Source organism: Lathamus discolor, chromosome 1 (genome assembly GCF_037157495.1).
Source record: "Lathamus discolor isolate bLatDis1 chromosome 1, bLatDis1.hap1, whole genome shotgun sequence".
NCBI lineage: Eukaryota > Metazoa > Chordata > Aves > Psittaciformes > Psittacidae > Lathamus > Lathamus discolor.
Window position 1 is genome coordinate 112,771,650 of NC_088884.1, and position 21,869 is coordinate 112,793,518.

The 21,869-nt window shown below is 38.0% G+C and overlaps 1 protein-coding gene across 1 annotated transcript in view; it reads right to left on the reverse strand.

Moving 5' to 3' along the window:
• BANK1 (B cell scaffold protein with ankyrin repeats 1) overlaps positions 1–19,428 on the reverse strand; it is a 136,403-nt gene extending 116,975 nt beyond the window's left edge. Inside the window, 3 exon segments of the mRNA XM_065691256.1 lie at positions 9,900–9,928; positions 9,930–10,287; positions 19,392–19,428. Of these exon segments, the coding sequence (XP_065547328.1) occupies positions 9,900–9,928; positions 9,930–10,287; positions 19,392–19,428 (424 nt within the window).
• Between the last annotated feature and the right edge of the window lie 2,441 nt (positions 19,429–21,869).

The window sequence follows — 21,869 nt, forward strand, 5'->3', positions numbered from 1 at the left end:
CTTTATACTTCTGATTTCTTCAACTTTCATTCAAGTTCAAGTCTAAATTCCATCCTCTCTTAGCTTATCCTTTCTTTTGTATAACATATGCATACTCAAAATAAACTTCAGCTTTCAACATGCCAGTCTTCACAGAACAGAAAGTGCTTCTGTGAATTTATGCAGTTCTAGCAAAAATCCTGTCTTGGTTTATGACTTCTCCTGACAGTTTTGTGTCATACATACAGTTTATCTCTGCATACAAGTCCTTCTTACTAGCAAAGAGAAGAAAGAGTTCCTGGAAATGTTTTTTTCACAATTCATCCAAATCCTATCTGGTTATCTGAAGATTCACTTACTTTCTGCAGGGCAAAAACACCTGCTTATTTGCAGCTGCCACCTTTCCCTTCTTGGTTCAGTAAAGACTGACATGCTGAATCTTGGAAACTGCAATCATTTCATTTCTTCGGCCTCTCAGCAATAAATAGACAGTATTAACTCACAGAGGCTACATACAAGCAGTACAATCAAGACGACTGCCAGAAACTGACTGAGAACTGTGGTCCACGCAACTTCAGCAAAGATTTCAGGTGAGATTTTTGCTTTTAATGCAAGATGTTCTTATCTGAAAATTCTTCAATTTGCTTTATTACAACATCAACTATTTAGCTGATGGGAAACTTGGACTGCTCTTCAAGTCCCCATATAGAAGCAAAAGAGGATTCATATAGAGGGAGTCAGGGTTTAAAGAAGGAGTACCTTGCAGGAACATCTTCCCAGTCCTTTCTTTTCTTACGATTCCGTTTTCTGTGACCATTTCCTCTTTTACTCTCTCAGTTTTTGGACATCACGATCATGAATGAGAAGAACAGTGATGCCACCTTACTGAGCACCTGGATGATTAGTCAATAATGACAAAAAGCCTTCTTTATAGAATCATAGAATGGTTTGTGTCGGAAGGGACCTTAAAGTTCATTTACTTCCAACCCCCCTGCCATGGTTGCTCAAAGCCCCATCCAGCCTGGCCTTGAGCACTTCTAGGGACGGGACTATCTCAGCTTCTCTGGGCAACCTGTTCCAGTGTCCCACCACCCTCACAGAAAAGAGTTTCTTTCTAATGTCTGATCTGAATCTCCCCTCTGTGAGTTTAAAGCCATTCCCTCTTGTCTTATCTCTACATGCCCTTGTAAAAAGTCCCTCTCCAGATTTCTTGTAGGCCCCGCTTAGGCTCTGGAAGGCTGCTATAAGATGAACCTTCTCTTCTCGAGGCTGAATAAGCCCAACTCTCCCAGCCTGTCTTCACAGGAGAGGTGCTCCAGCCCTATGAGCATCTTCGTGGCCCTCCTCTATACTCATTCAAGCAGTTATACCAACAAACTTCTTCAGTGTACTGGCCAATGGTACATTGAACACACTAATGAAAGAGACATCCTTAGAAACTCTGACAATAGGTCTGTAGTACCAAAACAGTGCAGCTCTACAGCAACTTTCTGCTTGAGTACACCCAAGATGCCCAGAGAGTCACCAACAGCCTCTGTCAGAAAGGAGGGAGGACTAACAGAAGATTCAGTAGAGGAGTGGTTGGTGCTAAATATTCCCTTCCACTCTATGCAACTTTCAAAGAAGCATATTTCTAGCTAGCTCTGATCTGGACCTGTAGAGTGCACACCTTTTAGTGTCTGAAGTGTACCCAGTTAGCTCCCTGAACGCACTTTCCCTTTTAGCTTTATCTGAAAGGAATACAATTGACATGCTCCAAGATCAATCTGGGAACCAAAGCTAGGAGGGAATGACAAGTATTTAAAGGCACACAGGTTGATGTTTGTATCTTGAAATTAACTGAATAAGCTAAAATTCTAAACTCCATACATCACTGACGTGTATGTTGAATTTGTGCCAGTAAGGAATAGCTAGTGAGCTTGCAGTATCCTTCTGCCCTTAAGCCTTGCCAGCAGAACAGACACACAAAGCCAGCAACCTCAGAGTCCAGCATCCCAGAACTGCTATGTCTGAAATTCCAGAATGATGTACACATTCTCCTCCATCCATCAGCAAGCACGTGCTGTTAGTCAATCACCTCACAACGGTGTCAGACCAGAAATAAAATTGTTTAAGTAAGAACTGGGGACAGCAAACATGTTACGCAGCTGTTTACTAAAAGTAAGTGGATATTTTGCCAGTCTGTCTGCCCTAGTAATTGGACTTTCACAAATAAACCAGAATGGCAAATGTCAACAAGCGCTGGAGTCCTGATGCACGGCTGTTAGGGTGGTGAAGCACTGGAATCGGTTGCCCAGGGAGGTTGTGAGTGCTCCATCCCTGGCAGTGTTCAAGGCCAGGTTGGATGAAGCCTTGTGTTGGATGGTTTAGTGAGAGGTGTCCCTGTCCATGGCAGGGGGGTTGGAACTAGATGATCTTGAGGTCCTTTCCAACCCTAACCATTCTATGATTCTCCTGACCACTGGCTGCCAATGAATGATGCTGTAAGTCTAAGAGTGGGACTGGTCTATCTGAAATTTCAAATCAGCTGTCTCTACTACGAGCAAAACTCATGCTGGGAACAGAAAAAGAAAGCTCTTTATATCTTCCTTTTTTTCTACTCAGAAATTAAAGAAAAAAAGGAAACGTTCCTGTTGAATCTCCTCCCCTTTTCACACTCCTCACAAGAATGTGTGGGTATAGGTGTGTGGGTGGATGTTTCAGAATAAGGCATATTCTCTATGCAACTGTATGCTATGGTAAGGTTAGTTTATTGCCCTTCATGTCTGACAAGATTTCAGAAAATTAAATTCATTTTCTTACGAGTACTGGCTTTATTTGAGTAAATGCAAGGGGAATTCAACTCACTGTCTGCAAGAACTACTTCATAGATGTCAGGCAAAGAGTCTCCAGGATTTTCATTCTGTGGCTTACCTAGGAAAAAGGAATAATTTTTTAATGGTATATACTTGGAAATATCTTTAACTGGTCACCAATTCTGATGACAGTGATCAGTGCTATCATACTTGACTGCTTCATAGAATGTTTAATTTGCTCTAAGAAAGACCTTAGCATTAGAAATCAAGCTGGGGGGAGGGGGAGAGAGAGAAGAGAAAATGGCAAAATCAGACAGAGTTTGGGAAACAAATGGACAAACAACGTAAAACCTCAGAAATACAGAAATGCCATGACAATGATTTCCACTTTCTTTTTTTAAATGAAATTCTGTATGCTGTGTTAGACGTAAGACAAAGCTATTTTAAAGCTACATTTTTGCTGATAGGGAAAAAATAAAAGTAAAAAAAAAAAAAAAAAAAAGGGCTAGTGAAAAGGGACAAGCCAGGAGAGATCTTTAGATGGAATTGTATTTATCCCTTTTTAGTAAACATCCTCATGACTAGTCTTTTCTATTCACTACAGTAGGTAAGAAGTCTGGACTTCTTAGAAGTTTCCCTGAAAGTCAATACAGCAAACAACGGGAGAGGAGCTGAGCAAAAGGAACAGGAATGGAATAATGTCCAGGAAAATGGATGCAGGCATTGGGGTCTGGAATATAAGACAAGTGTGCAAGGTGGTTTTTTTGATGATACGACAAATTTGGCTAGAGAATTTCCCGTACCGGGTCAAAAAAACCAATGACCACATTATGTAAAGTACTGGTCAAATATTAGAAGACTGTCAGTTACAACCTGTTGAAATTATTTCGATGGCTTAGTAACTGTCATGAGACATTTTGCCATATTATGCAATACCTGCCTATGTCACTTTTCATCATACTGGATCAAATTAGCACCTGTTTTTTCCACATATGAGGTGATATTGACATAAAAAGCCTGCTTGAGCTCCGTATTGTGAGATTCAGCTAACTCAACAAACATGTTGTTGTACAATATTTGTGGGATCCTGTTTATGTATATTGCTGGGTGCTCCAGAAGTGAATAACCAATCTTACTACAAGGGACCAAGACTGAAAAGATAGAGTCACTAGGTGAAGACACTAAGGCTAGGATGAGAAGAATCACCTGGCAAAGTGATTGCTTTACAATGGCTTTAGTAAGGTTGCATAAAACCAAACACTCAAACCCAGTCTTTCTCTGTACCATATAATTGACTATTTCTTTCACCTTTCTTTTGAACTGCTCTGTACTGTGGGCAGTGCACAAGGTAGACCTACCCTGGCACTGACCTGTGGTGATGCTTACTGTATTCTGATTCAGTTACTCTGATAACAACAGGAGTCCAGTCAATGAGGATTCCAGTGAGATAAAGCACAGTGATATTAGCTGATTTCTGCTCTAAAGAATTTAGGTAATTTCAGGTTGCCATCCTGAAGTTTTGAGACTAAAAGCTAGAGGGCTTTTGAAACGTGCTTTTCAGAAGTGCTCATTAGTTCTGTATTGCATTTTCTGTGAAAGACCCTACAGCTGACCTGCAGACATTTAAGCAGCCACAAACGTATCTGAAATTAAAGCAAGTTGGCATAAAAAATATAGGAGTAAGTGTTAGGAAAAGTAATTTTTTAAAGTGGTATCAGAAGAAATGCTTCACCCTAACCTTGCTAAATACTAGTACATAAAATGATGATAAAATAAAATACTGTTTGAATGAACAGCACGCAATACAGAAAGGAGTTCTACAGGAAAGCGCATTAGGAAATTAATAATTCTGTTTTCTCAACAGGATTTGAATGGCATTCAATACATAAATAAAGCAACCGCAAACTCAAACACAAAACAAAGTATCAAATAACTGCTAATTAACTGAGCACTATTGCACTATTTATCCTGTGTACTAATGAGGACATGTTCTTGGGAACGGGGTAAGAATGCACTTACATAATTGAAGGGAACCAATGTATGAAGAAGGGTCCTAACTGAAGTTTAACAGGCTACTTTGTACCTGTAACTCTGACTCTTGAACACTTTGTAACTGAAGTAACATTTTCTGGACCAAGTACTGTCCTGATAGCCATTTAAGTAAGGACAGAGATAGATACCCCACCAAAAGCAAAACGTGATGCTTTACAAAACATAAAAAAATTGTTCTTTTGCTATCTCAATTTTATGTTGGGTTTTTTTTGTGTGCTTTGTTTTGTTTTTGTTTTTGTTTTTCAATGTGAACTTAAATTGGTGCTACACTTCATTTTGTCAGGGATAGGTGTTAAAATATATTTTGGTCTGGAAAACAACATGACCCTTGTCTTATTCTACTTCCAGAAAGCTTGCACTAACTCAGAAATACATTGTGGTGAAATTACAAATAGCAATTTTGCTAACGACAACATTTGTGTGCCAAAAAAATGTACAAAGAATGCATTTCCAGAGAACTTCTCCAGCCACCTTCCAATAATAACTTAAGAGTAACTGTGACAAGTAACCACAGTGCAAAACCTGATGAAAGACAATAATACAGTATATGAAGGACATGCAAGACTACAGATTCACAAAGCCATTTTACAGTTCTATCTTCAAAAGACCTGCTGGAAATCTTAAACTATTTGTAAGCTTTAGAAATTGCCTCACAACTGCAGCTAAATACTGACTGATGACTGTTGTGCCATGAACAAGACATAAATTTGGATGGTGTCCATTTGCAACCTTGAGAGAACAGACTAATGATGATAAATCCATTCCTTTAAAAAAAAAAAATAATTGTAAGCTAAATAAACAGTAAGATCACAGTACATTAATTTAAATTAGTACATGCTGTTGCAGTAATATTTCTGTTCTAGTCATTTGACTTTCATTATTAATAAAACTTTTTATGAGCTTGTCCTAAGCGCTGTTAGAAAACATTCACTTTAAGACGTCTGTGCATTCATTTTTCCAGTTTTTTTCTAAAGCAGTTTTCATCCAATTAATGTCAAAAATAAGAGAAGAAAACATCACATACATGATGCATCCAAGGGTACAGGTCACTGCCAGCTAGACACATCGAAACATGAGTTGTTAAAAAACCTGATTACATAATGAATAAAGTCATCTCTGCATTTTGCAGAAATAAGAGAAGAAAGAATAAAGAATTCAAACAGTTTAAGCAGCAGGGAATGACAGTCTCAACATACTATCTATGGTTGCCACCTCCAGGCTGCCACTTCAGTTTCTCTTCTGGTTTGAAGCCAGATCATGTGTCAGATGAAACAAGTTAGTGACACTAACAACAGTTTTTTGTTGACAGTCATCCCTGTTACAAATCCACATCATGGCACTGGTATCCCAGCAATCATTCTATGTGGATACTGAGAAACACAACATCTCAGATTTATTAATCCAGTAATCTTAGCAGAAGTCCCCGCAGAGGACTTACTGACATAGCAAAATGGAAGTGAGGACTACACTGTGGCACACTTCAGCTAACAAAACGCGTCTTCTGCTTTTCTGCTTACAATAGATTCATATAGACTATTTTGGCTTTCACAAAAAAACTTAACTGGCATTTGAGGTGCTCCTCAATAATCTGATGGCCTCACCACCTGAAAAACACACCCACAGGGCCAGCAACCTTTGAGTCCAGTGACCTGCACAATGGAAATCAGCCCATATTTGAAGGAGGCTGAAGACTTACGTATGTTAAGCCCTATTTTAAACTCACAGCCTGTTTGTCCTACATTTGCTCATAGGAGACAAACACTGAATGCTAGTATCTCATTAGTCCACATCTGTATCTTACTAGTAGTTGCAAAAGCAGTTTTCTTTCCTTGGTGATTTCTCTCTTTGGTGATTAAAACTGTGCAGGTACACTAAATGCTTTTTAGGTAACAATCAGAAATTAATGGCACACTGCTGTCTCAGGTAAGAGTTACATACTCATTCCAAGAATCTTTCCTGGGCTGACGAAGACTGTGGATACAGTTTTCTAGTTTATGTTACTTTAAGTACCTCTTCTAGGTTTTTGGTAGAATAGCAGATAATGAATGGAAACATACAGGTTTCTTGAGCAGTTCTCAACTATTGAATTTTATAGAAGTAGATTCCCTTTGTATTTTGGGGAAAAAAAAACCCAAACAACCCCCCCCTCCAAAAAGAAAAAAACAAAACCAACCACCAAAAAACAAAAACAAACAAACAAACAAAAACCAACCAAACCAAAAAGGATACCACTTAGAGAAAAGACTGTAAGTGGAAATGACAAGAGTTGTTCTGTTGAGCTGTAAACTATGAAACCTGATAAAACAGCAAGAAGTCTAATGGATACTTATGACTCCTGAGCTGTACTGAGACATCCCATCAGAAAGTCTCATAAAAGTGTCAGCACACTGTAGAAACAGGGTCATGGAAAACTATTTGTATTAGGTAAGATGTGTTCTTTTTTTGCATCAGTACTGAAGCACAAATAACTACAGGAGGATTCAGATCATTTGAAGTAACTACCTCCAGCTGCAAATATCTATCTCCGAAAGCAGAAATGCAAGGGACAAGAGATAATCACTGAAAACAATTAAAAGCAAGAGAAGATGATGATCCATATGAAGATAAATGGGAAATCTTGTGAGCGCATAGGCCTGAAGAAAGGCATAAAAAAATTGCTCCACAGGAAAAATAATCCAAGTATAGTTAATAGTCCATTAGCAAGCCATTTTAAATAAAAAGGAAAAATCTTTTTCCCAGATGCATAATCTGTCAAAGTCCCTGCCATAGATATCACAAACATAAAGAACTTCACAGGATTCTACAAGAGTATCAAATACAGACACTGCAAGCAGTCACCATGTAAGCAAAGGTAAATACTGGTAAGACACGCACACCTTCATTCCTCAGAGCTTAAAACAACACCCAGGTGACAGCAAATCTCACACCTGGAGTACTTCCATTGTGCAACACATAGCAATGAGTGCAGAGCTCTCCTAGCAAGCACTGAACGGCTTGCCTGAAGGCCAGGGCACATCAGCACAGAAGAAACTGGGCCAGAACAGTTCTCAGCTATGCGTACAGACGAAGGCTTACACCCCGAAGCACCATGCAGCAACACTACTCCCAGTCCTAGATGTAGTTTATGTAACTGAACTTGTCTGATTGCAGCCACAGTCTATGCATTCCTGGTAAAGATGTACACACTGGGACTGAGGCCCTCAACAACTATTCATTAATTCAGCTTTGCACATTTCCCTGAAGTTGCTATTGACCATTGTCAAAGACAAGATCATTTGAGCACCTATTTGTCACCTGATGTTACAAGGTAAGTAAAATCCCAAGGGTATGTGCAATAGATATTTTTGTGAATGCACAGACCTAAGCAAAGAACCATCATCTGTCTTTTAGGAAACTCTCTTTGCAGAAAAGTTTGCAATTTCCTGTGCATGAGCCTCTGGGCTCAGCTCCTTCCTATACAAACACACACACATACACACACACTTAGTATAGACCCACTGTTTTCATTCCACTAAAAGGCTGCCAAGAAACTTCAGTCTGAAGCTACATATGGACACAGTCAGAAACTGCAAACATTACCTCCTGAAACCAAACTAGGCAACTGTAATTAGCCCCGAAACTTAAAGTCTGAGACATGCTCAGAAAAGATATGAGGAAAAGGTTAGTAAATACTGAACAGCAAGAAATGTTAGAAAAGGAGATTGTTGGGAAGGAGTGTAAAACTTAGTTTTGAACATACTGATCTGATACAGCCAGACTGCAGGCAGGCATGTTCTCGGCTGCTTTGAAAGCCTCATCGCATCCTTAAGGTTGCTCAACCACAAGACAGCAGGGGCATCCAGCTAGGTCACCCTGACTCATCTGGGGTCTCTCTACCCCTGTATTAAAAAGAGTATACTTGGTTGTTCATCTGCATCCAAAACCAGGTTAATTTCTGATTAAAACTCCTGAACTGCAGGATATCTCTCAAGCACAAGTTTTTCTGCCAGTAAAACAAGCACCTTGCAAGAAAAGTGCAACAAAGACAGAAGCACAATGCTCTGTTTAGTAGACAAAATAATGACATAACAGCAAGAGCTAAGAGGAGGTAAGAGACCTAGAGACTCAAAAAAAAACAGTAATAAAAATGCCTTGAAAGCAAAACACACAACCATCTAACCTGACACCAGTGCACAACTTACATCACCTTTTCAAGGTGGCCCACGTATCTCTCTTTCTAAAGCTATTTCTTGGCTTCATGTGTGCAGCCTAGCAAAGTTAAACTTTGGGTTAAACTAAAGATGTGCAGAGACCTTGCTACTTCAGTACCTCGCACTCTCAAGAGAGGAGTTTTTCTTACATTCAACGAAGTGCTTAAGTTTTACAATAACGTTTCTTTGTAGTTTCCACGGACGTGCAAGCACATACAAACTGGACAGTTGTAGTCGTTCCAGTACAGACTTATTACTTGGGTTGGTAAAAACGGAAGGGAACTTCTGCCCTTACAGCTTTTTGTGTCACACAGCAAATGATGCCAGCCATGAAAGCCTGGGTCTTACTCAGTAGTTATTTTTCATGGTCAAATTTATCTCAGGAGATATATACACTGTTCCAATTAAGCCATTTCAAAAGAGATGAAACATAAAAGAATAGTTTTGTACAGTTTCTGAGATTCGTAAACTCAGGAAACAGAGAAACAAGTGTACGTCAGCTTTTCAGTCCCTGCCCATGGCAGGGGTGTTGGAACTAGATGATCTTAAGGTCCTTCCAACCCTAACTATTCTATGATTCTATGATTCAGTCTTACCATGAAGTAGAGATGGAAGGTTCACATGTGCCAGTGGCAGCTTTTAGACTTTCCAAAGCTGCTTCCCTGTGAAAATGGAGCCTGATTAAGACTACAACAGTTTTATCACACTTCAATGACAAATGCATCACCAAACTCAAACTGCTGGACCAAGCTGAAGAGAGATAATTTCTCCAGAAAGTCACATTTTTCACTTGAAAATTATTAATACAGCTATGAAAACTCTTCTAATAATCATACAAAGTGATTTTTATTTTTAGACACATAGTGATTTATTTTTAGATTACCTGGTTGAATAATTCCAGTAACAACAGACAGGTTCCTCATCAGTGGAAATCTCTTTGCTGCCTCTATCTAAGGTCAGTGTCTCATAAAGTATCTCTGAATTCTCCACCCCACAAAGTAGAATCACCACATTATCTGGAGGTCTTAGAATTCGCTCCAGAAAGTAACTTCTTTTTTGATTCAGGCAGTTAAGAAGTCCACATGATAGGATAAGGAATTTATATTTATTAGAAGGTAAAGAGAATAGCTCCTGCTGCTTGAAAGACGAAGTCTCTATAATGTACAGTAAGATTCCTTCTTCGTTCACTATGTGTCCAAAAAGGGATTTTAAATACAGAGCCCACTCTTCTACTTCTTGTTCATATATCACAAGAATACCCTCTGTATTTTCTAGAGACAAGAAAGTATATATAAAAAAATTAAATTCTGAATCCATTATAAATATCAGAAGACATACTAGCTTCCCCCCCCAAAAAACCCTGAAGGACACCTCATTGCCTTGAAATGACAACCGTCTGCTTATTTCTAGACAAAGGCAGACAGATCATACACAGAAGTGCTGGTAAAAGAGCCCAGAATATTTTATTATTAGAATAGTATTCAACTAGCATTCTATTAGTATTCAACTAGTATTTCAGAACAAATAATGAAACTGCAGTGCAGAAAGTAGAGCACATTCACACATTCTGCTCTCTCTTAGTATCTTGACAAATAGGTGATACTATTAAAAATGCAACCGTTCACTTATAATGGCAGTAGTAAAGAATATATATTTGAACACTGGACATGATCTGACTTCATTAGAAACAGATTGATATGTTTAGGATATTTTGGCAGCATGGTATTAGGATAGTTGTTAGTGATCTTTCTTGACTGTCCTTATTCTAACAAAATACTTAAAGACCTGACAAAAATCCAGAACAACCTTTTTGTAGTTCTGCATCTCTAAGATGCTAGTAAGAAGACTAATACTCTTCCACAGTGTTACCAGGGTGACAGTATGAAACAGAAACAATAGGCACAATCTAAAACACAAGAGGGTCCCTCTGAGCATCAGCAACACATTTTTAACTGTGAGAACTGGCATAGGCTGCCCAGGCAGATTGTGGAACTTCCCTTGCTAGAAATACTCAAAAGATACCTGGACGTGGTCCTGGCTCTAGGTGGCCCTGCTTGAGCAGAGCAGTTGTACAAGATCGCCTTCAGATGTCCCTTCCAACCTCAATCATTTTGTGATTCTGAGAAACCACAAAAACCTGTGATTTGCTGATCAACACAATATACATTAAAATGCCATGCTAACTTAACACCCTGAAGCAGTTCACAATCACAGCCCTGTAAAGCAACAGTAAGATACTCAGGAATAGCTACAGCTGCTGCACTTTACCTCCACTGAACTTCACCATGTCTCTCAGGTTTCTGATGGGTCAGGCAACCTGACTGACACTTGTCTGCAGTGCACCACAGCTTCTTCACAGATGAGTATTTAAGCAGCTTCTTTGTGAATAACAAGAGTTATAGAAAATGCAAATATACATAGAGTTTAAATGTTTCTTGGGCACACAATGGATCTTGATGGTGGGATGCACCCCTGGAAACATAGTGCAGATGTAGCTAAAGAGAATTAAAAAAAAAAACAACCAACCAACCAACCAAACAAACAAAAAAAAAAACCCAACAAAAAACTAAACTTGTCAAGGATCCATGCAAGTCCTTGTACAAAAGGAGAAACTGAACCTGGGTTCTGAGTCCAGGATTACAGCTCTTGTTATGGACTCCCCTTCTTTTTAGAAGAAATTATTTCTAAATTCATTCATTCATTTTTTACTCAGGAGATATTTCTAATAAAATACCCAGCTGAAGGCTGACTGAAATTTGTAGAATAGGGGTACGACAGTTTGGTCTCTTGAGTTCATTATATGCCTATAAAGTGCTTGGCGCTTGGAGGACAGCTGCCATTTTAAAGATTTGTGAAGACTTTTGAATTCTTTAAAAAAGTTTTCTGTCAGGAAATAATACAGGGACATGCTCAGTATGGTAGTGGGTGATGATATTTCAAGATAACCGATACATGACCCTGACCGATATATTAGATCAGGGTAATATTTGTGAAAATGTGTTTCGAAAGGTGACTGCTACATTCTCTATGGTAAAAACATTCTCAAAAATACCCATTTCTGCTGAGGGTCCTTTCCAACCCTAACTATTCTATGATTCTATATATGATTCTAAATGCTGGAGTTTAATCATAAAGAAAAATAGTAGTGTATTTCTCATTTAACCCAGAGCAAATTTATGCTTTATGACACTACGATGAGAAACGTACTTGCTGAAATGTCATTTTTGGAATCTCATTTAATTTTCCATAACTCTCACACACAAAAAAAATTGAAACAAAAAGCTACGGAGCTTGCTGCACGGTTTCAAAAGAAGAAATTATATTAACGGAGCTGTAAGTTCAGAAGCTTTTTCAGTCTGACCACAACATTTCGTATCATAGAAAATGGCATCACCAAGCACCTTCTACTTTCACCCCTATTTACTAAAAGCATTGTGGATTTAAAGAGGATGCTCAATCCATGAAGAAGACTTCAGAATTCATTTTGAACATGCTTAGTTTCAACTTCCAGCCACGGAATGTAATTTTATCTATTTCTGCAAGCTGAAAGAAGTATCTGCTCTCAGAATTCTGTCTCTTAAGGTCTTCAGACTCTTGTGAAATGACTCTTTGTCTTGCCTTCGTTACAGTTTGCAAACTGGACTACTTTGCCCACTACAAGAGAGGGTTTGTAGAACTACAATTCTTTCTGCACTTTTGCAAACTTTCTTACCTTTTCAAAATACTTTTGAGGAACTCCATATTATATACATGGTACAAGTTCCTTGACACAGTGTGTAGGAAGAATAAAGTAATCTCACTTGAGTTTACCTCAGATAAGCACAAAAAATTCACATTCAGTCTCTAAGTTAAAGGTCTCATTTTAAGTTCATGTTCAGCCACATTTCCTTCTACTAGGATGGATTTAGGTAATGACATGGCTAAGTAGAATTGGAAGGAGGGGTAAAAAAGCAGGGGTAAATTAAACGGTAACATTTTTTTATAGCTTCACAGAATCTTGATGTCCTGATCATGCAGAAGATCTGGAGATGTCTTCCACAGCACCCACTTGGACAAGTCTAAGCTTCTTCTCCCTGTAGAAGGAGAGCTCTGGTAAAGAATGGTGCACAACTGCACCTCATCCCTGTGCAGACTGGAAGCACCCAAAAGGTATTTCCGTATCCCAGAGCACAAAAGAACTGCTGGACTCAATCATTCAGGCACAGCTGAAGAGTTCCCTGTGGGCATGGAGGATTAAGCTTTTTTCCAGAAATATGCTTAAAGAGATGACTCTATATAATAATCATAATAAAAATATATATAAGGTATAAAGTTTATGCCTGTGCAAATGGACAGCACAAGGCTTGAGTACTCAAGAAATTCTAAAGATTAAAGTGAGAAAGTTGCACTGAAATGTTAAAGGATGATGAAGTAATTCTATTTCCATATGTTATATCTGCACCTAAGTCCAGAGCTTTGATCTTAGCCAAGTGTGAATGACAAAGGGGTTTTAAGATGTTTATTGAAGGTTTGACTGCATTTCTTTTTAACTATATTGATTTTTATATATGAGAAAAAGCTTTATTTGTATAAGGAAAGGGAGTGAAATATATCTAACACCACCCTTGATGGAAGAAAGGTTCTGCAACATGCATCTTATAAAACTTTAATTTAATATGGCTGCCTTATTCAGTTTGTCTTTTCTATCTATATACAGAGGGAAGAGTCACACTGTTGAGGAGAGACTCATACGAGCAAGGTATTTCGTGCTGCAGTTTGGTGCAACGTTTATCAGTTTAAAGAAAGCAGCTAGTGCTATCAAATTACCTGTGGGAAACCTAATGTGGATTTGTTTTGAATTATACGCTTATATTTTTTTCTGTCATTGATATGCCTTCTTGATTTTTAACTTCGATAGTAAGCAGGAATGCAAGACCTACATCTTACATCACCAAAACTGTATTAAATTGTGAAATACGACTATTTTGAAATGCCTGCCTGACTTTAAATTTAAAGTTTACCCTAAGAATAGTTATGGAGTCCTCTATCTAAAATCTACTGCATGTGTCTTTATCTTTTTCCTGCTACACAATGTTTTGACTTCAGAAATTTTACTAGGATATAGATGTTTGAATGCAGCTTACTTGAATATTAAAGCCCAGCCAAGACTCTGCCTTCAAAACAGTACCATTTTTACCTGAACAACAAACGCTGAAGTCTAGCTTTAATGCAACACTACCCAATATTGAATATACAGTAACAATGCTTAACTTTTCAACTAGAGTTTTCCCTCTTCATTATTTTAATCTCTCACTGTTTTGTTTTTTTTTTTTTTTCAGTTATGGCACTTGGAGTACAATGTAGGTTGAGATGAATTTTGTTCCCTTGAAAGTTAATGTAATAGAAACTATCATATCCTGACAACATTAAGCTATGCTTCAATGACTCCTACTTAGAAACTGACTCAAAGGTAGAAATAAAAAGTATTATTAGTTAGAAACAGTAAGAGAATTTATGCGGTCATCCATAACCTGAAAGAATATTTTGACAAGCAAGTATATTCTCTAGTTACTGGTGTATACACGCCTGCCACCAAAAAACACATCTCATGAAACATATCATCTGAAGCCTTCTTTGAAAAGACCTGATGAATCTTATGAGAATCAGATGAGACAAAAACATCTTTGCATGCTAATATGACAAAGCAGGAATCAAGAACTTGCATACACAAGACAAAAGAACATCTTTTTATGGAAAAAAATGAAAGATACAGTATTGAAGGGAAAAGAAAAACATAAATATATTAGAAAGTGAAAAAAAGAACTCAAGAACTCTGTAATGCACTAAACACATCAGGAAGGCAAAGGAAACTAAAGACTGGGAACTGGTGAGCTACACTTAAACAGGAACCTTGGTTTATGAATCTTGCAATCCTGTGTGTTTAGAATTGAGCTAGAAGTACTTGGTAACACTCATCTTCAATAACAAAACTGCTCAATTCAGAAAAGCAAGCCCTCTGCACTAAGGCAAATTTACTCCCTGCCTTTTAAAGGCTTAATGTTTGTAGATTATGTGCTTTACTTCTAGATACCTGCATTTTATTACGGCTGTTTCCAGCAAATGAGCATAAACATACTTTAACTTAAATAAGGCTGATTTCAGTTAGGCTAAGGTTTAAAAATTGGCTCTACATTCCCATTGCCTTAGGATGCTTTGACAAAAAAATAGTGACACCTGAACACCAACATTTAACCCAAACTCTAACTGAAAGATGGATACTGTATATTTCTCAGGGTCATCCACAGCCTTCTCCAGTTAGTGTGCTGAACCCAACAATGTCATACCTGCTGTTCAACCAGTTACCCAGGAATTCCTGTAACTACACAACAAGCTTGTCAAAGTCAACCCTGACAAATAATCCAAGTCTGTTTACAATCTTTGCCTTAATCACATTAGCTTTTGATACCTGTGTGAAAAAAACTTTTCAAATTGTTCTGAAACACCATGTTGGGAAAAGAGAGGATCAATTGCTAGAGAGGAAATCCATCTTTTATTTCTTCCTGCCACAGATGTCCTCATTTGGGGAAGAGGAAACTGTGCAGGTGTTTTGTTGTCTGGGCTTTTTAATTTGTTGTTTGGTTTGGTTTTGGGGTTTTTTTAAATGGCAGTCTTTAAAGGAAAGACATATGACAAAGAAGTGTATGAACTCTGTCAGCATGTAGTGAGCTACTGTCCATTGTTAACATTTGTTAAAATAAGGACAGTTGCTGAATATCCCAAAGGAGAAATGAAAAGGCACAGAATGGAAGTTCTTGCTCACTTTCTTGTAATACATTGATGAAAAATTGGGGCAACATAAGCAATACGGAATGACATCCACTGCATCTTTAATTCTATTATGAATAGCAGACTATACTCTCCAGGATCACCATGAGTATCTTCCCATACTAATACTTACTCATAAAAGCAGTATTTTTCTCCAGGCATGGACAGCTAGGGTAGGGAAATGCAAGACTTTAGAAGTCAGTCACACTTATCTGATCAGACTTTATTTTTAAGACTCTAGGTTCACTGTCCAAATCAAATGTCACCCCAGGTGAATGCATAACATTCTCCCATGAATTCTCATCCCACAGAAACATGGGCTGCATTGTCTAGGGTGATGTATTCCTGCCCATGGCAGGGGGGTTGGAACTAGATGATCTTAAGTTCTTTTCCAACCCAAACCACTCTATGATTCTACACCCTCTTCATTTAGAGAGTCTGAAGTCCATGTTTCTTAAACCTGATAAGGTTTGAAAAATGTCTGTTTTCCCTCTGACATATCTGTTCTACTCTCCCTTTTGCTCACATTCCTTCTACCCTGTAGGATGAAACTATGGGTATAGTCAAGGGTGACACAATGACAAAAAAACAAATCATGAGGAACATAAGAATCCCAGACTCCTTTCTTTGCTTAGAGATTTGCAAGACCTTCCTTCTAAACTTAAGAAGAGTCTTTTCCATTTGGGCAGTATGTAGGATGAGAATGGCAAGCATACATACTAGTTCAAAAGAGACTCCAGAAACAGAAGACCTTTAGCCTCTTGGCCCCTTTGCAATCTTTTCTCAAAGATTCAACCTTTCTTCTCTTCCTGTTGCTTGCCCTGATCACTTAAAATTATATAAGGAACTCTGGAAAAAGTTTCACTAGCACTTCGAACAACCCCTGCAGTTTAACATTTGGAAACAGAATGAGAACATTTAATTCAGCACTAATCAGTGGCCTTAGTGTAATGAACTGCCCCTCACCCATTCAAAAGGCATTGATTTTCCCAGTCAGCACACCTGACATGCATCCAGTAAACGTATCTCAAAATGCATCTCTAGCTCTTGGTTGCTGTAATTCTGTAAAGCAAATCCCCTGAAGCAAGCCAAAATGGATTCATCGCGGGAAAGACAACAGAAAGCACTTTAGAACTACTTGTAGATAATGGAAAATGTTTTCAAGTAAGACATGTTGCTTTTCAGAGACGTTCCACTAATGGAAATGAAAATTATAAAAGCCTGCCTGTAAACTTTAGAGCGAGATTACGAAGTAGCTAAATTGCTGCTGTGTTGTGGCACACCTGTTTCAATTAAAGAAATTATCCTATCACTGTATCAGCCAGCAGAGCTGCTGCACTTTGATTCTCAAATGCCTTTTAACTAGCATGTAATAAGAACATTTTCATTGTTTATGTACCTTCTGTTGCTAATTGCTAAGTTGTGTGTGAAAACAAATACTTGATGTATCTGTATAAATTCAATCCTCATCTCTTCATTGTTCTTCTTATTAAGCTCAATGAGGTCTGAGTGGTCAAAATTAAAAACGTTCCTACAAATGGGATAAATTTAGGCTTGATCTAGGGGGCTTTCTCTGTAAAGAAATTCCATTGACCTTCCCTACAGTGACAATGGGAACACAGAGCCAACAGGGTACCTTTCCACAGCATGGACCTGACCCAGGTAGACTAGAAAGATACCTAACTATCAAACCTGACAAAGACAGTATTATGCCCGAAAAGCTGTTTGTACTGAAGAGTGATGTGGCCTTATTCCCTAGTTTAGGCCTCTCTCTGATCTCCTGTGAATACATGGGCAGAGACATCTTATACTAGATCAGACTATACAAAGCCCCTGTCCAACCTGACCTGGAACAATCCAGTGATTGGGCATCCACAGCTTCTCTAGGGTCTCACCAATATTTCTTTGGGTTTCTAAAACTATTGTTTCCTTTGCCACAGGTCAGCAGAGTATTCAGGGAAGGCTTCTGACATTCCATAAATCAAATGGCTTGATCTCCTACTTTTGCAGACTGGTTTCAAAATCAATTTTTTATACATCTCATTTACTTGAGTGTTCATCCAGAAATTAAAGGAAGTGTGAGAAGCAGTTTCTATTTGGTGTATAACATATCTAAGCTATGAGGTTGTAGGAGAAAGTGTCTTCCTATTTCAGCTAATTTCTTTTATCCCTTTCTGACACGTGACAGTCACCCAAAAAACCCCAAACAACAACAAAAAATCTCTAATCAGTGTTGAACAAGCACTTTGTATTTTTGTGTTGACCTTTTTAACAGCATTCATGCTAATGATGCACACAGAAGTAAATGAAGTAGAAAATCGTTGCATAAATATGTGCAGCTTCATAAAATGAGCAATGACAGAGGTAACAGTGAGTTAGAAACCAAGCTAAATAAAACATTCAGCAACAACCTCAGTAGAAAGCTGACATCTCTATATTAAAACCTCCTCAGCTTCCTCTCTACTGTCTTAAGATTCTAGACATGAGCTATAGAATAAACTACTTTTATTTCTGCCCATCAGACAGAAAGAAATCGAGTTAGTCATGAGTGCAAGCCTGCTTTCGCATAATTTACCCATAGAATGGCAAAATCAACTACAATGCCCAAATTCCTTTAAAGCTTACATGAGATTCAAATGACATTTTTCCAGCAAGCAAGAAAACTATGTCTACACAATTATGTAAACTGGAAAAAAAAAAAAAAAAAGTACCTTAGTGGTACTTTTTGCTTCTCAAGCACAATGTCTTCCATTTCTAGTTAAAGGCACAGAATAGAAAGTGAAAACAAATCCTGCTTGAACCATTTCTGAGACCAAATTAAACCTCATCTTTTTATAGAACCTGTAAAATTACAGAACCTTTGTAATTCAAGTACAGTAAAAGTCAGAAGCTTGAGGACAACAGGACAGGATCAAGGGATTATGAAACACCCTGCTTTTTACATGATCAAGCCCCTCATTGTTTGACCAAATCTATATAATTTAATTTTTTCTTTCCTCTTGAATATCAAGAAAAAAAAAATCTTAAGAGGCTGATGCTGTCACGGGTTTATCACTGTATTCTTTGTACATACATTTTATTGGTGTCTAATCTAAGATTCCTCAAGATACCACAGTTTAACATGCTACCGCATCCCAGGTGTTCAACAGTAACTGACTGCATGTTTGGTATAGATATGAAACACACTGTGCAGCTTTACATTTCTTCCTCTGAAGTTTATACCACCCATGCACCACCTTCCATTTTCTGCAGATTACTGCTATAACTGCACAAACATCTTAAAACCACAAAAAATCTCACTGCTACCAGAAGACGCAGTCCTACACATTTCTACTATACAGTTACTTATACCCATCCTGGCAACTTACTTTTTCTATTCACCACTCTGGGCAACTCCCTCTCCTGCTTTGCCTTGCAGTTGCCTAAACATTTCTGTTGACAAAAGGGAAAATGAGGCACGGGATAAATCCAAGCCTCTGAAGTTACTGGGAAGGGAAGACTGCCACTTGCCGCAAGAGCTGTGGCTTAACAGTGAATCAACATTAACACTCAGTTACGATAAGGAGTATACCCTTAAACCAAATCATCTGATTGTCCCCACTCATCATGCTTTGCTTCATATTACCAACTGCCCTGGAGTGCACAAACTACATACCTTTCAGATGAAAGTAAAACAGAACACGTGCTTCAGAATCACACCTAATGTGCACCACCTGCTGATGCCATAGGATCAGACTTGATAAAGTTCAAAATAAGCTCCCTTCAGTGGTACCCTGTATGGCTCCCAGGCACTTGGTACCTACTGCTGGCCTCAACAAATCCCCTTCTGTAGGGAGCACTGTTTACCAGTATGGAACTAGCCTTACAGCATCTGGGAAACTCAGTGCTCTGAGTGCTGCTCACTGAGTTGGCAACGGCCACTCAGTGCTAAAGCATTAGTAAGTGGTAAGTTGAGCACACACCCGAGCTCCCACTCACTCTTGCACACTTGTACCAAATTACATTCCTCAGGCAACTCTTTTGAATGTAGCCATGTTCACTATATTCATAGCTGGTACGGACTGCAATGCCATGTGGTCCTGTAGTATGTAATGCACTTACAGGCACCTGGATTGACTAATTAGGACTACAACAAAATTAAATACTTGTCAAATGCTTATTATGACATTAAAATTCAGTGCGCAAGACTTTAACAATACACTAAGTATGGAACTATCCAGAAAGAAAACAACATGCTTAAGTGTAATTTCCAAAATGACAGTTTCTTAAACCTCATGTGAAACTGTCAACCAATCTGACCTTCCAGTAAGAAACATAAACTTACAAAAAGGGAGGAATTTAAGTTTAGAAATACTCCTTCAAAGACTCCTACTTAAAGTCTTCATAAAGACTTAGATTTTTAAGTATCATTTATCCAGTACTGGATTGTTTCAGGCAATTTTTGGGAGGTTCTTTGGTGGTGCTAGATGAGTGTGAAAACTTTGTTGCTCTCAATGTACTAAACAAAACAGACTCTTTGGGGAGAGTAGGCATTTTGGCAATTTAAGTTTTAAAACGCTCATCTGCGACATAATTGTGGTCCAAGAAATAAAATAACATAATTGACTTTTATAATGTCTTAAGGATGGTTAATGTTCAACCCTTAGTTTCCGAAAAAAAGGATTAGATTTTCACAGAGCTCTCCGAAACATTAAATCCAATGAATGAATTATCACAGCTTCAAAGGACAGTTCTGCCTTTTTACAATGTTACTTAAGCATGTTTTAAAGAAGAAGTTGTGTACAAAATGAATAATAATGATTATTGTACATGTCATACACAATGAACAGTATACTTTCCAGCACGTAGGAGTACAAAATTTATGGTATACACTACCTACTTGCAAGCTAAAATACAGGAATATGGATTGCTACTTTAATGAATTCTATAAGCTTCAGTGATGAAATACAGGCTGCAAGTTTGCCAATGAAACAGAGCTGGTTTTAAACTCTTGTAGAAAGCCAACTGACAATAGCTTGGCAAGAGTGCTACAAGAAAACTGAAATGTAACTGTCCTGAATGTAGCTTGAAAGCAGAAAATACTTCTCACTCCAAGCTGGCAGGTGTAGGATCTGCCTTAAGCTTCCACAGAAAATATTTCTTCTCCAATTCAATCATCACACTGTTTCATGCATTCCTCTAATACGGTTAATCTTGAACAGGGACCAGAATTGATAAGGGAGAGAAACAAATTTGAAAGTATTGATGATAAGACTGTAGTATTAAAAAAAAAAAAAAAAAAAAAAAAAAAGACAAGTATGAAAACCTTACTTTTTTTTATTAAAAATACCGGCAAAATTTCCTCTGATAGTGTGAAACAACAAGGCTTCATTGATTAAACAGAGCTATTCTGGCACACACTAACTGGGGAATTAGCTTTGCATTTTTACAGGAAAGGAGTCCACAGCAACTGGAGATTCAGTGAAATGCTGTAGTAGCTGATACGGCGGGGGGGGGGGGGGGGGGGGGGGGCAGGGGAGGGAAGAAGAAAAAAGCATATTTGAAGCTTCTACGTTTTTATTGTATTTTCTAGATTATATTTAATATCCTCTCTAAGCAAGCCTAATTCTACTCTCTCATTCAATCTTTATTACATTTTCTAGTAATGTAGCCCTATCTTTTAAAAATCCTATTTAAAAAATTCAGATAAATTTGAAATGTAAATCATCTTTAGATACCAGAAGTAAGATTAAGCTGCTAGAAATTACTTCCTGGACATAGCTAAAATCTTTCAGATACTCATCAAGATGTTTCGTAGGCTGATTTACTTAAAGACCTAATCAACTTGCTTTGAAGTAAACCATAAATCACGTGGATTGCTTATTTCCATTCCCTTCAACAAATCACAGGCATTTGAGAAATAATGATGATCAAATGGTCATATTTGAGGGCTCTATTTTACTTTTTTTTTTTTTTTTTAAAGTCAGCTCCAAAGGCGTAAACATGTTACAACCGATTAAGCCAACTTCTCTTTGAATTCTCATCTAGATTGAGCTTATAGTGGGAAGAA